The following is a 17,640-nucleotide window of genomic DNA, read 5'->3' as shown; positions in this document are numbered from 1 at the left end:
TTAACTTGCTCCTGCACTTCAAAACTTCATCTGGTTAAGATCATAAACTGAATTTTATCATGTATGTCAAGCTGACCAGACCTTGAAGCAACAAAGCAACATTTAGTACATTTATATATTAATATATTTAATTAATTTAGTTTTACCACCACTTTATATCCTGGTCAGGGTCGTGGTGGAATATCCCCAGAATCACTGGGGTTTGGACCAACCACCCCACCCTCAGACACAGCCAGTCATGTCTGTATGCAGATATCCAAACAACCAATAGAACCACTGCTGATTCCTATTAGCATCATTTAAAGCTGCACTACCACATTTGAAATATATATTTATACACCGATACACTGATCAGCCATAACATTAAAACCACCTCCTTGTTTCTACACTCACTGTCCATTTTATCAGCTCCACTTACCATATAGAAGCACTTTGTAGTTCTACAATTACTGACTGTAGTCCATCTGTTTCTCCACCACAGAGCAGGTATTATTTAGGTGGTGGATGATTCTCAGCACTGCAGTGACACTGACATGGTGGTGGTGTGTTAGTGTGTGTTGTGCTGGTATGAGTGGATCAGACACAGCAGCGCTGCTGGAGTTTTTACATACCGTGTCCACTCACTGTCCACTCTATTAGACACTCCTACCTAGTCGGTCCACCTTGTAGATGTAAAGTCAGAGACGATCGCTCATCTATTGCTGCTGTTTCAGTCGGTCATCTTCTAGACCATCAGTGGTCACAGGTCGCTGCCCACGGGGCGCTGTTGGCTGGATATTTTTGGTTGGTGGACGATTCTCAGTCCAGCAGTGACCGCCTAAATAATACCTGCTCTGTGGGGGTCCTGACCATTGAAGAACAGCATGAAAGGTGGCTAACAAAGCATGCAGAGAAACAGATGGACTACAGTCAGTAATTGTAGAACTACAAAGTGCTTCTATATGGTAAGTGGAGCTGATAAAATGGACAAATTGTATTTAGGGTGAACAAGATTCCTGTTCCTTAGATGCTGGTCTGTTTTCCTGGAGTTACCAGTGTACTCTTGGAGAAAGTTCTGGGAATTTTCACCACTGCTCTGCATTTTTCTCTAGATAAGGATCATTACTGATGCTCTCACTGTGGTTCCTTGGATTCCTGTAGCATTATAAGTGGTTTTGTGTGGTTGCCAACTTGATACAAGTTATTACCCCTTATAATCAAATGAATGTGGCTAATTAGGTAGGTACAGGCCAGAGTGCACATACTTTTTCACAGCGCTATGTAAGGAAAAGAGGGCTAACGATGGAACTGCATGCTGTTAACGATTGTGGGCTGTTAGGTACTTGTATCTTTTGTATAGGATTATGTCTATGGAGTTAAATATTATAAATGGGATCGATATGACCCTTCTGTATTTGCAGATGCTTGTTTTAATTTAACTGGTTAATAAAAAAATTATGTGGAATTTGTATCATGGGATTAAATGTGAAACTGAAGAACTGCATAATTATTCACACCCTTGGTAAAAATGAGGAACGGTTGAAGGAAATGTAAATTAAGAGTAAATAAATTGAAAATAATCCTTTAAAACCACCTGACGTTGTTATTTGCACCCCGTATTTAGTACTTTGTGTATGCAGATGTCCGACCAACCTTGGATCCCTGCAATAGTGGGTTCGCGTAATTTAAATCTGCGCCACCCTGTTATAAACTTAAAAATATACATTTACATTTATACAGTTATTCACACACACCCTTGGTAAAAATGACAAACAGTTAAAGGAAATATGAATTAAGAGGTAATAAATTGAAAAGAATCCTTTAAAACAATGCTCCCCAACCACATTCATCCCCGGGCCGCACAGAAAGAATAAATAATTACAGATCGTTACATCAGCAATGAAAACACTTTTTTGGGTGATGTACAGGGTGAGTCAAAAGTCTCAGGACACTCTTTTATTTCAGAAACGAAAAGGAAATTGACATATCTGGATACCCCAGCAAGTAATGGGTGAGGGGGCCTATCTTTTAGGCTATGTCCGGAACATGGCCGCCATCTTGAAAGCCGCCATATTGGATCAAGGGCAAGTTTGACCAATGGGAAGGTGGTCATGTAGCATATCAACGAAGACCAATTTTCTCAGAAATTGATTACCGCTATCAGATTTAGGGGCGAATCTCTTGTGGTTCAAAAACAGAAAGTTCCAAATTTTTGTTGTTCGTTACAGGTAACTGAGGCCAATTTTGATGTCAGTGGTGAGGTCAACCGCCAGAACGTGAGGTACTGGAGTGACGAAAACCCTCACTGGATGGCAGACACCGAAGTCGTAGGTGATGTGAAGGTTATGGTGTGGTGGTAAACTGGGTTTCGTCCGGGTGCTCCGGTTTCCTACCACAGTCCAAAGACTGAGGTGAATTGGAGATACAAAATTGTCTGATGAATCTTGTGTGATGAGTAACTACCGTTCCTGTCATGGATGTAACCAAAGTGTAAAACATGACGTTAAAATCCTAATAAACAAACAAACATCTGTTTAATCGACCTCTTCAGGATTTCTTCATTCTGCTGGTTTCCAAGGGTGTGATGTTCCACCGAGCTGGACGTCCCTTCACCTGAAGCCTCGTGTCTGTGTGGGTTTCCTCCCACAGTCCAAAAACACACAAGTGAGATGAACTGGAGATACAAAATTGTTCATGAGTGTGTTTGATATTAAACTTGATCTGATGAATCTTGTGTAAGCAGTAACTACCGTTCCTGTCATCAATGTGACCAAAGTGTGTAAAACATGACCTAATAAAAAAATAGATAAATAAATAAATCATGTATTTTGGGAGGTGTGGACATACAGTTTAATGTTTAGGTAACTTGTGTGCATCCAACAATACATCGATACACTTGTATACAGTTACACATCACTGATCTTTAGCTGTGTTTAAACTTTATGTTGCTTTATGCTGCTCATGCTTGTTTTTCACTGGTCACTGACCAGCATTGTGCATAAAAATGATGTTTTTAGCCTTGTAGCTAAGTTAGCTGTTCAATGTAACTTAATAAATAATATAATTTATTTATTTATAAAAATAAATAAATAATTTATTTAGATTTTAGACTAGCCTGAAATCTAAATGAAATCTAGTGGGCTGAGTTCTCCTGGTTGAGAACTATTTTGGTGGGGTGCATTAACTGCAAGAAATGGGAAATAATAATAATTAATATAATATAATTAATATAATATAATATAATTAATATAATATAATAATAAAAATAATATAATGATATATAATAATAATAATGATGATATAATAATATAATAGTAAAATATAATAATATTAATAATATAATAATATGAAAATAATAATAATATAATAGTAAAATATAATAATATTAATAATATAATAATAATATAAAAATAATAATAATATAATAGTGTTACTGCTCTGTCTGTATAAACTGAACTAATGTTTAGATGACCATACTATTAAAAGAAGGGGGGGGGGGGGGGGTTGACAGGCCATCTGTGTTCAGTGTATGTATTAAACCACAATAAATAAATGAATAAATGTACTGATTTATGTATTAATTTCAGTAATGTACAGTTTCCATAAGAATGAAACACCAGGCCGTGTTCACACCTCCTCTCTGATTCAGGCCTCAGTGCCTAGTGCAGGTTATTATGATGTCATAATCAGTGGAACCTAATAGAACGTTACAGCCAGTCAGTCAGTACAGATCTCACTCATCACATCACGTCCTACCAGTGAAGGGACGGATTCAGATAAGAGGTAAGAAAAGTGATTTATTGATTTATTGATTGATCGATTCATTAATTGATTGATTTATTTGTTTATTTATTTATTTAATAAACAGTTATTCTTCCAGCTATTTGTATATTTTCAAAAAGGCATTTAGGAGTGTGTCCATAACAGCACAACCCTTATAAACTACTTATTTCATCTAACACAATGTCACATTAGACAAATTACTTTAAAAAATAAACCACCTTTTATTATTTTTATTGATTATTTATTTATTTGTTTATTTTAATCAGACAGTTTCTGTAAATCACTAAATTACTAGTGAAGGAATCACAGAAATGTCAAAAATGTACTTTTTAATAATAAGCAACAGTAATATCAGTATTATTATGATTATTATATGTGAAATATAATTACTTTTGCTATTAAAATATAAAATCAATAAACTTTCCTAAAGAAATAATCACACAAAATCAGAACACAGAAACGTTTACGTGTATTTTCTTTGCAGCCATAACAGTGCAACATCTGAACAGACCAATATACAGAACCCTGTTTATTACATGTACACAACATGGCCAAAATTATGTGGACACTTGACTATGTGACTATGAGCTTGTCTGACATCCCATTTCAAAACCATGAGCAGTAATATGGGGTTGGCCCCCTGCTTGCAGCTATGACAGCCTCCACTCTAAATGGAACGGCTTTCCATGAAACGTTGGGGTATGTTTGTGGGAATTTGTGCTCATTAGGCCGAAAGAACGTGTGTGAGGTCGGGCACTGATGTCGGGCAAGAAGGTTCTGGACATGAAGGACATTCCAGTTCAGTGTTGTTCCTTCACACACTGTTTTTATGGACCTTTGTGGGTGCTGGAAGCATTTATAAACCTTTACATCTACAGCATTTAGCAGACGCCGTAATCCAAAGCGACTTACATTACAGTTACAGTACACAGTCTAAGCGATTAAGGGTTAAGGGCCTTGCTCAGGGGCCCAACAGCAGCAACCTGGCAGTAGTGGGGCTTCAACCAGTGACCTTCTGATTACTAGTCCAGTACCTTAACCACTAGGGCTACGGGTTGCCTCAATACATTTAAATTTACATTTTCAGCATTTTAGCAGATGCTTTTATCCACAGTATACAATCTAAGCAATTGAGGGTTAAGGGCCTCGCTCAAGGGCCCAACAGAGGTGAGGCTTGGACCGGCAACCTTCTGTTTACTAGTCCAGTGCCTTAACCACCTTAACCACTAGGCTACAACTGCCTACACCCTTCATTTCATGTTTAGAAGTGGTGTCCACATACTTTGGAGGTGGTCATGTAGTGCATAATGTAATGTAATGTACTTTGGCTAATAGCTCACAAGAATAATCACAGTATTAATTCATATTGATGTTTGTTTGATCATTTGTTTACTTTAATGTCCTCATATCAGCCAGGTGAAAGAATCCTTGGAGAACATGCCAGAAGATCTACAGATAGAACAGAGCCAGGAGCTTCCTGTTGGAGCAGGCCTGAAGAACAACCACAACACATGTTACATGAACTCAGTTCTTCAGTGCCTAACCTACACAGCTCCTCTGGCTCGCTACATGCTCAGTGGAGAACATACCAGGAAATGTAGGACCATCACTTTATAAAGGAAATGATTACAGTACAAAAGCATGAATCAGTCTTTTATTAAAGTATTTATTGGTCCCATCATTTCACCTTTAGGTCCCCAAACTGGAGTGTGTATGATGTGCACCATGGAGGCTCACATCACCCAGGTCCTGAACAGCTCGGGCAAAGTCATTGAACCCTTCGGGGTGCTCAGTCGACTGCACTGTACGTATGTTTGGGGGTGTTATGGTTGCATTTACTCACTCACTTTCTTAACCGCTTATCCGGTGGGTGCTGGAGCCTATCCCAGCTTTTCAATGGACGCAAGGCACACAGTAACACCCTGGACGGGGCGCCAGTCCACACACACACACACACACATTCACCTGTGGGGCAATTCAGTGTCTCCAATTAACCTGACTGCATGTTTTTGGACTGTGGAGGAAAACGGAGCTCCCAAAGGAAATCCACGCAAACACGGGGAGAACATGCAAACTCCACACAGAAAGGACCCGGACCACCCCATCTGGGAATCAAACCCAGGACCTTCCTGCTGTGACTCAGGGTGTTACTGACAGTACTACCCACCAAGCCACCGTGCCGCCCTGGTTGCATTTATCTATATTTAAAATCGAGTTATTAGGTTATATCATTTATTGACTTGTTGGTTTCTTTCAGGTATTGGACCTCAGTTTGTTCTTGGATTTCCACAAGATCCACATGTGTTTCTGTTGAGTGTTTTGAAGGCCATGCATGAGTCCAGCACGTCTGGTAGTGGGTAGGTGTATATAAGATGAAAAGATGCACAATATGATCACATGTACATTTTATTTATCTTGTTAAAGTTCTTTAAGCACCAGAACATTTCTAATATAAATACAGCAGTTAGAAACAAGACAGAGAAACTGAACTGAAAACATCAGTGTCTGTATCAAGTACAATAAGAACTCCACTATACAATAAACCCTATACTACCTTCTTACTAACAGCTCACAAACATAAACAACCTTCTTGTTTATGACACTAAATCAGTTATACATCAATTTCCTTCCTAAAAGTCAGACCTGAAGTCATTGGTCCAGTTGTCTCTATTATTTAATCCAAATGGTTTGATGTACTATCATGCATTACATAAAAAACACTAATTCACTGTTTTATTATCATCATCACTTTAAACAGGCAGGACAAGGAAACATCTCTGCTCCAGAAATTATTTCATGGCTGCTTAGAAGTTGAGAGTGAGTTTACAAACACATGTTGGAAAATCATCAAGGCTTCTTACTTACACTAACCAGGCATAACATTATGAGCACTGACAGGTGAAGTGAATAACAGTGATTATCTCTTCATCACGGCACCTGTTAGTGGGGGGATATATTAGGCAGCAAGTGAACATTTTATCCTCAAAGTTGATGTTAGAAGCAGGAAAAATGGACGAGCGTGAGGATCTGAGCGAGTTTGACAGGAAACAGATTGCGATGGCTAGACGACTGGGTCAGAGCATCTCCAAAACTGCAGCTCTTGTGAGGTGTTCCCGGTTTGCAGTGGTCCAAAGAAGGAACAGTGGTAAACCGGCGACAGGGTCATGGGCGGCCAAGGCTCATCAATGCATGGGTCCGATCCAACAGACGAGCTACTGTAGCTCAAACTGCTGAAGAAGTTCATGCTGGTTCTGATAGAAAGGTGTCAGAATACACGGAGCAGCACAGTTTGTTGTGTATAGGGCAGTAAAAGGGGGACCATCACAATATTAGGAAGGTGGTCATAATGTTATGCCTGATCAGTGTATATTAGAACAATATGACTATGAAAATGAATATTTAACTGCTGTGACGTCTCACTAAAGCTTCTTTATTTACAGCTGAATGTGGGAGCTGTGGTACATTATCAGATACATCTGTAATCTACCAGACCATTTCTGTACCAACTGAGGTAAAAAAAATCTACATTCACCTGCATAATAGTGAAAAATATCTGTGTAATGTACAAATATTATAAATGTTTATATTTTTCTTTGTTCAAGGGGGTCGATACGCTTGCAGAAGCTCTGGAAATGTACCTGAATAAACCCCTGAAATTCGACATTGATGCCGCCCACAGATGTCAAAAGTATGTTTTAGGTCCTACAGCAAGAACAATAAAATCATTTGTTCTTTTAAATAACCTTTAAATAAGTGAATTATTTCTATTAATGTTCACAGATGCAGGAAAATCCAACCCGGGATCAATAATGTTACACTTGGCCAAAACCCAAAGGTGCTGGTTTTTAAGCTGTTCTCAGATGATTGTGAACCAAACAAGGTAAACTGTCAGAACTACATGTTTTCCTAAATGTTACTAATAACTACGTTTGTGAACTAGAATCTGAAACTGAAAGCATGTAAGATGAGATTTCTGCTCTTTACACAGCATGTGGAGTATCCGGAGAAGCTGGACATCAGACCATTCATGTGTCAGTGCAGTGGGAGGAGAGATATCTACGAGCTTTATGGCATCGTGGCTTGTTCTGCTCCTAACTCACAGCACCCACAGCACTGTTACAGCTACATCAAGGTAAGCTAGCCTACACGATCACAGATTCTACTGGAGAAATTACTGCTAGCAATGAACTAAACAATGAAAATCATCTGTTGTAGGCCGGTGATGGACAGTGGTACGAGCTGAACGATACATCAGTGACGGCCAGTGATAAAAGTTCAGCACTGAGCCAACTGGTCTACATGCTGTTCTACATCAGGTGAGTCACATCAAGTCTACAGCCAGTCAGTCTGTGTACTGTATGTTTGACCTGGGATTCATTTATTTATCTGTTTTTTAATTTGTAGCTCCAGCTGTAAATCTGAGGTCAAACCGCTGTCTCGTGAAAAAAAAAGCAAAAGCTGATGAGCTGATGGTCATCTCTTAGCTGGAATCTCATCATCCATGTCCAGTCGCTTGCGCTTTTTGCTCTCCTGGACAGATGACTGGGCTGGAGATGTCGGGTCCCTGTCTGGACATTCCAGCTCTTTTCTTATAGCTGGAATCTCGTCACCCTTGTCCAGCTTCTTTTGCTTTTTTTTTCAGCTAAAAGAATAAAGCTGGTTAGGTCAATCAGCAAGCAAAACAAAGCGCAAGATGCTGGGTGTGGCTGATGATAGAATGAAGCTGGGCTGAACCGACAGGTACATTTTATCTGCCTACCAAAGAGTTCAAGTTCAAGTCAGATGAATGAACTGAAGCTTGTTTGTCACTGAGTGAGAAATTGAACATGTTAAACTGCCCTTAGGAGCCGAGTGACCATCAGCTCTAGTGAGCTCATGAACAACTAAGCTGGAGGGATGAAAAGGCCGAGGTCAACGAGTCTTCCAGCCAGACGAGCTTAACTTGAGCTTACCTCAATTCATCATCAAGGTATGTAGCCAAAATTTATAAATATTTTGTACATTTTTAGCCAAATATAAAGTTGCATTAATCCCACAGCTATTTAAAACATAACCATGTTTATTTATATTTTCTATCACCGACTTCTTGTTCTTTCTTTCTTTGATTTATACAGGTTATAAAGAAAGAGTTTCCAGTGTAGTAAGTGATTTGTGTAACGTGTGTTGTTTTTAACCACCTAAGGTAAGAACTAACCTGCCCAGTGGGAATCCTTCCATTAATTTTAAAGAGGTTCCTTAACAGTAAAATTGAACTTCTATTCAGTTCATATTTAAATCTTATCTTGTTATTTATGCCTAGACTCACAAAAGATCTACCGGATAGAATAAAGTCATCTACAGCGGTAACTGAAGCAGGATCTCGTTTTGTTGTTGAAGAGATGTGTGCGATAAATTTCTGTTTCATTGCAGACAGGTTCTTCAGGAGGACGAGGTGAACACGCCGATAGTGAACGTACAGCGTTTAAATAAAACCTGCGGCGTCTTTCTACATGGTGTGTACGGCGTTAGGTGACATCGCAGGCAGCCAGGCTGAGATCCCGACAAGAACTCTGGAGAACATCCTGCTATTTTAATACACATGTACATTAATGTGACTGTTATTTTTTACTGCAATACATTCATAATATAATGTAGTTTTATGTACTAAATTCTAAATAAAGATGTATATGAAATATAAAGAAAGTGAAGTTGTTTTGTTGGTTGGGAAAACATTAGCTTAGATGATTTTCTTGCACGAGGGTCCAGAGTTTCTTAACTTGTGGTCTGTTTAGTCATTTTCCCCCTCAGATCACCCAGGGGTTTTATATGCAAATACGTTATTGAGACATGCAGTCCATTAATCTGTAGCTGTTGTGATGCTTCATGGTGTTAAATGCAAAAACTCCCTCTGCAGCAGTAACAGCATCTTCTGTGTTACTCGATCTCACAAAATATTTTATTTACCTCACGAACTGTCACGTTTAGCTGCAGATTTGCACCTTGACACTGACTCGTACATCAGCTTTGCAGGTCATGCGTTTTGCATTATTTCCCTGTTATTCTACTTGGGCATTTGTTAAGAGAAGTTTGAGAAGGCAGGACCTAAACAGACAGGTTTTGTTTGTTTATTAGGATTTTACCGTCATGTTTTACACTTTTGGTTACATTCATGACAGGAACGGTAGTTACTCATTACACAACATTTATCAGTTCACACGGTTATATCTTATCAGTTCACACGGTTATATCGAACACAGTCATGGACAATTTAGTATCTCCAGTTCACCTCACTTGCACGTCTTTGGAGTGTTGGAGGAAACCGGAGCACCCGGAGGAAACCCACACAGACACAGGGAGAACATGCAAACTCCACTCAGAAAGGACCCGGACCGCCCCACCTGGGGATCGAACCCAGGACCAAAGTGAGGTGAATTGAAGATACTATATTGTCCATGACTGTGTTTGATTATAACCTTGTGAACTGATGAATCTTGTGTAATGAGTAACTACCGTTCCTGTCATGAATGTAACCAAAGTGTAAAACATGACGTTAAAATCCTAATAAACAAACAAACATAAACAATAATACACATAAATGTCATGAAAATTCATTCAGATTTAGCTATTTAAAGATGCAGCTACCTTAATTATTAAAAAGTATCGGTATCGGATTGATATCTGCGATACTGGCGCTGTATTTACTTGGTATCGGATCGATACCATATTCTGCAGTATCGCACACCACTGTAGTTTAGTGCTCCGAGTTTTACTTCAATTGTCCAAGCGGGCCACTGTACAACTCATGACGTCACGAAGGCTGTGTACCAAACCACTCCACTTATTATTGACTAAGTAGTGTGTTATATAGGACACTATGAATGCTACTGAGGCTGACTATGTAGTGCGCTGTGTGTAATTTGGGACGCAGCATTTCCTTCGTCGGTACATAAACGGTTTAGGTCCTAACGGTTATTTTTCTTTTGTATCTGTTCGTTTTAACGGCTTTTATTTTAATAAACACGGTTTATGATATTTTTAGCACTCACGAAATGAACATTAATAACCAGGACGCGTAAATAAAGCTAGAACGGTTAGTACTCGGTTACCCGGAGGACAGAGCTAACTAGGTTAGCCTAATGCTAAATGTACACAAAGTGTATCAGGTGGGAACTGGATATGTTTAAACGACTCGACAGTCAGGATGTAATGATAGACTAGACCCACAATCAGCAACATACAATAATAATAATAATAATAATAATATATAAGCACTGCCATAATAGTTATTCGCTGTAAAATAGCGTCCGAGGAGATTTAGGGAGGTAGGCAGCAGGATGTCCGAGACTCTGCTCCTCAGCTTCCAGTCTCAGCTCTCCGGCGTGATGGAGAACCTCCTGAGATCGGTTCTGTTAGAGATCACCAGGCTGGTGGAGAGCAGCTTCCTGGAGGAGGTCGGTCGTGGGAAACAGGAGGCAGATGTTCTGAGAAGAAGACTTCAAATCCTGGAGACCAAACTTTCCGAACGAGAGAGAGTGAGAAGAGTGAAGTGTGCAGATTGTGGAAGAACTGGACTCTCCAAGAAGGTCACCGGTGGTAGAGAGTCCAGGACACAAGCTGGTCAGTGTAACCCTGGGCATGCAGTAAATCAGTGGTGCCTCTCTCCATGTTAGGAATTCCCAAGATCTTTAACGTCATGTTTTACACACTTAAGTAGTTACTGGTTGATAGATTTTAGACTTTTTGATGGAATCGTTTCCTCTTGGTTCCTTTACTGAGCTCGGTTCTGTTGTTGAGCTCAGGAGAAGACGATGTCACGAAGACACAGACAAAAATCTTCTACACTATAATGCCAAAAGTATTCGCTCACCCATCCAAATCATTGAGTTCAGGTGTTCCAATCACTTCCATGGCCACAGGTGTATAAAACCGAGCACCTCGGCATGCAGACTGCTTCTACACACATTAGTGAAAGTATGGGTCGCTCTCAGGAGCTCGGTGAATTACAGCGTGGTACCGTGATGCCACCTGTGCAACAAGTCCAGTCGTGACATTTCCTCACTACTAAATATTCCACAGTCGACAGTCAGTGCTATTATAACAAAGTGGAAGCGATTTGGAACGACAGCAACACCAAGTGGTCTGCCACGTCGATCACTACAGACCTCCAAACTTCATGTGGCCTTCAGATTAGCTCAGGAACAGTGTGTAGAGCTTCATGGAACGGGTTTCCATGACCAAGCAGCTGCATCCAAGCCTTACATCACCAAGCGCAATGCAAAGCGTCGGATGCAGTGGTGTAAAGCACGCCGCCACTGGACTCTAGAGCAGTGCAGACGTGTTCTCTGGAGTGACGAATCACGCTTCTCCGTCTGGCGATCCGATGGACGAGTCTGGGTTTGGTGGTCACCAGGAGAACGGTACCTGTCTGACTGCATTGTGCCGAGTGTAAAGTGTGGTGGAGGGGGGATTATGGTGTGGGGGTGTTTTTCAGGAGTTGGGCTCGACCCCTTAGTTCCAGTGAAAGGAACTCTTTATGAGATTTTGGACAATTTCATGCTCCCAACTTTGTGGGAACAGTTTGGGGATGGCCCCTTCCTGTTCCAACATGACTGCGCACCAGTGCACAAAGCACAAGCTCCATAAAGACGTGGATGAGCCAGTTTGGTGTGGAAGAACTCGACTGGCCTGCACAGAGTTCTGACCTCAACCCGATAGATAAAACACCTTTGGGATGAATTAGAGCGGAGACTGCGAGCCAGGCCTTCTCGTCCAACATCAGTGTCTGACCTCACAGATGCGCTTCTGGAAGAAGGGTCAAAAATTCCCATAAACACACTCCTAAACCTTGTGGAAAGCCTTCCCAGAAGAGTTGAAGCTGTTATAGCTGCAAAGGGTGGCGACATCATGTTAAACCCTATGGATTAAGAATGGGAGTCACTCAATTTCATATGCGTGTGAAGGTAGACGAGCGAATACTTTTGGCAATATAGTGTACCTTTATTTGGGGAATTAGCAAGAATAAATACTTAGGGAAAATTGGGTGTTGGTAGACAATGAAAGCAGGCAGCTGTTGTACAAGGTGGAAGTAACAGAATGATCAAAGGGACAGTAGGAAGTTCCAGGGTGCGAACACATACTTATAGCTGTAATATAACTCTTGGCTATAAAGTTAACTAAAGAAATATATTCTAACACTGGTTACACAAGATTCATCAGTTCACAAGTTTAATGTCAAACACAGTCATGGACAATTTTGTATCTCCAATTCACCTCACTTGTTTTTTGTACGGGAGGAAACCGGAACTCCTGGAGGAAACCCACAGGGACCGCCCCACCTGGGGATCGAACCCAGGACCTGCTTGCTGTGAGGGGATCGTGCTACCCATCGAGCCACCGTGAAGATTTCTGTAGCGTATTTTTACGATTATTCACGAAAACAAAAATGATTAATGTCGTTCAAACCCAAGAGAGTGACGTGTCTAATCTAAATAGCCGTAGAAATGGTCAGCGACAACCAAAGGCTATTATTTATTTATTTGTCATTCCTTATTTATGACTGAATCCCAAGATCAAGGAGTGGCAACACTGCACTAAACTGCACTGTTGTTTTTAAACGCTGGGTAGTACTGTCGCCTCACAGCAAGAAAGTCCGGGTCCTTTCTGTCTGAAGTTTGCATGTTCTCCCAGGTATGTGTGGGTTTCCTCCGGGAGCTCCGGTTTCCTCCCACAGTATAAAGACGTGCGGTCAGGATAACTGGAGATACAAAATTATCCATGACTGTGTTTGACATTAAACTTGTGATCTAATGTGTAAGCAGTAACTACCTGCTCTGTCATGAATGTAACCACAGTGAGTAAAACATGACGTTAAAATCCTAATAAAATAAAAGTGACAGTGGCCTCCAGAGCGCTTGTCTGGCACCGATGTTCTACACATTAATGGCAGTTAAATGATGTCCAGGTTCTGTATTCCTCAAGGTGCAGAGGTGGTGTGTGTCACGAAGCAGGAATGTGTCTCTGAAGCAGGAAGGAGAAACTGTGAGAAGAGAACTGTAACACCAGGCCAAGAGGCCACCACGACAATCCCAGACTCTGAACCTAAGGTAGGCTAATTTTAATTATATATTATTATAATATATATTATAATTACTGCATGTTGGCACAATCCCATTTCCCAAGGATCAATTCTTCTCTACTACTGTACAAACTGATACATGTTATGGACCACAAACATCCAACCAATCAGAACAAAGATGTGTTTATACTTCCCTTAAACATGTTCCATGTAAAAAAGCTCCACATTTATTAACTATCAAATAGGCGGCCACACCGGGGACCTGTGTTTGATCCATGTCTGTATTCACTGTCAGCACTGTGAGGAGTTTTGCATGTTTTCCCAGTGTACATGTAGGTTGCATCCTGATAGTCGTTTCCCTCCAGCCCCCAGCACCTGCCAGTAGGTGTATTTTTATTATTATTTTAAGTGATAAAGCAAAATAAAATTCTTCTTACTATCTGGCTATATAATTATGGGCATAGAGCTGAGCTGGCATAGATATAATTATTACAGAAATATTATTATTATTATTATTATTATTGGGCGGCTCGGTGGCTAAGTGGGTAGCACTGTCGCCTCACAGCAAGAAGGTCCTGGGTTCGATCCCCAGGTGGGGCGTTCCGCGTCCTTTCTGTGTGGAGTTTGCATGTTCTCCCCGTGTCCGCGTGGGTTTCCTCCCACAGTCCAAAGACGTGCAAGTGAGGTGAATTGGAGATACAAAATTGTCCATGACTGTGTTTGATATTAAACTTGTGAACTGATGAATCTTGTGTAATGAGTAACTACCGTCTCCTGTCATGAATGTAACCAAAGTGTAAAACATGACGTTAAAATCCTAATAAACAAACATTATTATTATTATTATTATTATTATTAATGTTAGAGAACCGCACACTATCAGATTGTACTAATTTGATAATGAAGAACCCAGGGAGGCACCAAATAAAAAAAACTATGCGAGGGGGCAGAAGTTACTCCAAAATATATTCCGTGAGCCCAGTGTTTCCTGGTGGAACCAGACCCACCATGACCCTGACCAGAATAAAGTACACTATATAGACAAAAGTATTACCACAGGTGTATAAAATCAAGCTCTTGGCAATGCGGTCTCAAGAACTTACTGAATTTGGGGTGGCTCGATGGGTAGCACTGTCACCTCACAGCAAGAACGTCCTGGGTTCAATCCTCAGGTGAAGCGGTCCAGGTCCTTTCTGTGTGCATGTTCTCCCTCCCTGTGTCTTTGTAGGTTTCCAAAAATAAATAGCCATGATGATTGTAGGCAATAATGGAATCTCTTTATCTCCCAGACTGCTGAAGTATCTGCAGCTATTGAAGTTGAAGGTGCCATGAAGGAGGAGATGACGGGCACTCCGGAGGTCCAGATTTACTCAGCACCCTGTCAAACCGCAGATCACAGGGTGTCCCAGGGCCACAGCGTCGGTCAGAGCACCTTACATCCTGACCATCGGCTTCCTCAGAGAGACAAACCGACCGGAAACCAGTCCTGCGCCTCTGCTGGTCAAGATTCTGTAAAACAAAGGATGCACTTAAATAATTCCGAGTCTAAAACTGAGCATCCCGTGCACCCGTCTGCACCATCTTTAGCTTCTCCGACTAGGAATCAGGTGCCAAACGGTCCAGACTCGGTGCCCGTTAAACAGGAAGTCGTTGTGGTGCTCCCGCCCGAGTGGGGGGAGCCTGAGAGAGTGCGGTCAGGCACCGTGCCCGTACCCAGCAGAGTAAATCAGGCACCTGAGGAGCTCCAGCGCAGAGATCCTGTCCCCACCGGACCCTCCGAGGACAGACGTGTGGTGTATCCTGGCTCCTGTGCTAAACAGACTCCATCCTCTCAGATCACAGCCGTAAAAAAAAAGCCCAAACCCCAAACCATGCCCGTCTCGGGTCCCGTCGCACAGGGGCATCCGTACCGCAAGAGCCCGCCCCTGCCGAAGCCCGCCCAGGCCCCTCAGCAGTTCCCCAGACCCTGCGCGGACGAGAGGACCCCACAGGCGCTCGGGTTCAGGACTCACGGGCACATCGGCGGGCACCACGCGGCGAGGATGCCGCGCATCTGCAGCCACTGCGGTAAAGCCTTCGCGCAGCTGAGCCACCTGAAAGCTCACCAGCAGATCCACACGGGCGAGAGACAGTTCTGCTGCAACCTGTGCGGCCGCAGCTTCACCAAGCTCAGCAACCTGAAGGCGCACCGCAGGGTCCACACGGGCGAGCGGCCCTACATCTGCATGCACTGCGGGAAGAGGTTCACGCAGAAGTGCAACCTCAAGAGACATCAGAGGATTCATTCCGCACACACGTGACACGTGGTTTTGTAAAAGTGAAAGTTTTGTGTTTATCTTGCTTTGTGTGTCGTGAACTTACTTTGTTTTGTATTAAAATGTGTAAGTGAATCATCCAGCTATTTAAAATAGCTCAGCCAATAAAAAAAGAAGAATTTTTTCCAGTTTTCTCTCAGCCTGAATGTAGTCAATCAGTCAGGACCTGTTTTTTGGCTAAAATGTAAAGCGTCGCTGTGTGATGAAAAACACGTATCTCCATCTGTGTGTTGATTGTGGGTATAAATCTGTCTGTCCATAGCAGCGAATATCAAAATGACCAATAAAAAGATGAAAAATCACACAATCTCTTTAACGAGTATCTCCATTGGCTGCTAGACCCGTCCATCAAAACCACGTATCTCCTCCTCCTTCCCTTCCGGTACTGTTTGATCTACTGTATGCAGTTTATCCAGATTATTCTATTGCATGGTTAAAAACTTGAGTTATAATTGTACACGTGAGTCTATTTTACATATGAAACCGGCAGACTGACGACCTGATAAAGATATACTTTCATTTCTGTGCTGAATTGTATGTAAATGTCGGCATCTGTAGTTTGTTTGCACCGTTACAGTCAGGGGAAAAAGTTTTTGGAGATACGTAAGGATGCTTTCACTTGATAAGCATCTTGCACGTCACTCACTGCGCAAACTGTTGCTTTGTTCAGCGCTCTGTGTTTATCTGGATTTTCCTCCCTGTTTCACTTTTAAACTTGTGTTACAGCTCCAGCTTCTGAGAAATGGTGAGAATCAGAATCAGCTTCTCCCAGAGTCTAAAACGCTTATCGTATAAAAAATAAAAAAAAAGCTTAACATGGTTTAATGTAGAGATGGGCCCGATCTGATCCCGAATATCTGACGGACGGGCCGATCTACTTACCGATCCAAATTCCAGTCCGCATCTTGTGCTGGACCATGAACCCGCCGTAACTTAACATAATGTAACATGAGGCACGTCACAGATCCAAGTTCCATTACACATCCTACCATGAACCTGTGAAAACTTCAGTCAGTAACAGGAAAAATAACATGATGTCCTTGAGCAAGGTCCTTAACCCTCTCTGCTCCAGACAAATAAAGGCGTTACGTTAAGCGTCACATATAATCAGTCCTTTACCCGTAAATCCAAACAGTAACACAGACGTTACAACTGCATCAATGTTCCTGAGCTTCATGGTGCATGGTTTATTGGGTTTTTTTTTCTAAATGTGGCCTAAAATGTCCTTTGTATGGAAATATTTTAGTCTGGAAAAGCAAAACAGCTACTTGCAATGCGTGCAAAGCTAGTGTGTCAAAGGGTGGAAGGAAGGTTTCGTCATACTGTATAACACGACTAATTTAATCAAGCACCTGCAGAAGTTTTATATTAAAGAGTACCAGGAGTTCATGCTAGCGGGACAGGAAACAACCACGAGGCAGCAGACTCTCACTGAGACTCTTCCAGCAGACAACCCGAAGGCTATTAATAATATTAAAATATCGGTATCAGTATCGGCAGTTGTGTAAC

At 41.6% G+C, this 17,640-nt stretch overlaps 2 protein-coding genes across 3 annotated transcripts; both read left to right on the top strand.

Annotated features, from left to right (window-relative positions):
* The first annotated feature begins 6,099 nt into the window (after nucleotides 1-6,099).
* Nucleotides 6,100-9,438, top strand: LOC134314651 (ubiquitin carboxyl-terminal hydrolase 17-like protein 6). Its single transcript, XM_062995328.1, has 10 exons — nucleotides 6,100-6,119; nucleotides 6,521-6,579; nucleotides 7,203-7,273; nucleotides 7,365-7,450; nucleotides 7,543-7,642; nucleotides 7,751-7,894; nucleotides 7,978-8,078; nucleotides 8,405-8,502; nucleotides 8,607-8,731; nucleotides 8,877-9,438. Exons 4-8 carry the CDS (start codon nucleotides 7,395-7,397, stop codon nucleotides 8,406-8,408), a joined length of 405 nt encoding a protein of 134 aa, XP_062851398.1. The 5' UTR covers nucleotides 6,100-6,119; nucleotides 6,521-6,579; nucleotides 7,203-7,273; nucleotides 7,365-7,394; the 3' UTR covers nucleotides 8,409-8,502; nucleotides 8,607-8,731; nucleotides 8,877-9,438.
* A 1,266-nt stretch (nucleotides 9,439-10,704) lies between these two features.
* Nucleotides 10,705-16,418, top strand: si:ch73-109d9.3 (zinc finger protein 467). Of its 2 annotated transcripts, none has more exons than XM_062995327.1 (3): nucleotides 10,705-11,358; nucleotides 13,726-13,844; nucleotides 15,106-16,418. In XM_062995327.1, exons 1-3 carry the CDS (start codon nucleotides 11,076-11,078, stop codon nucleotides 16,114-16,116), a joined length of 1,413 nt encoding a protein of 470 aa, XP_062851397.1. In that variant the 5' UTR covers nucleotides 10,705-11,075; the 3' UTR covers nucleotides 16,117-16,418. The 2 variants fall into 2 exon arrangements, with proteins under 2 accessions (XP_062851397.1, XP_062851396.1); XM_062995326.1 differs by having other exon boundaries at nucleotides 13,720-13,844.
* The last annotated feature ends 1,222 nt before the right edge of the window (nucleotides 16,419-17,640 follow it).

Source organism: Trichomycterus rosablanca, chromosome 5 (assembly GCF_030014385.1).
Source record: "Trichomycterus rosablanca isolate fTriRos1 chromosome 5, fTriRos1.hap1, whole genome shotgun sequence".
In the NCBI taxonomy this organism is placed as follows: domain Eukaryota; kingdom Metazoa; phylum Chordata; class Actinopteri; order Siluriformes; family Trichomycteridae; genus Trichomycterus; species Trichomycterus rosablanca.
The sequence above is the reverse complement of the archived record's forward strand: the minus strand, read 5'-3'. Positions and strand labels throughout refer to the sequence as shown.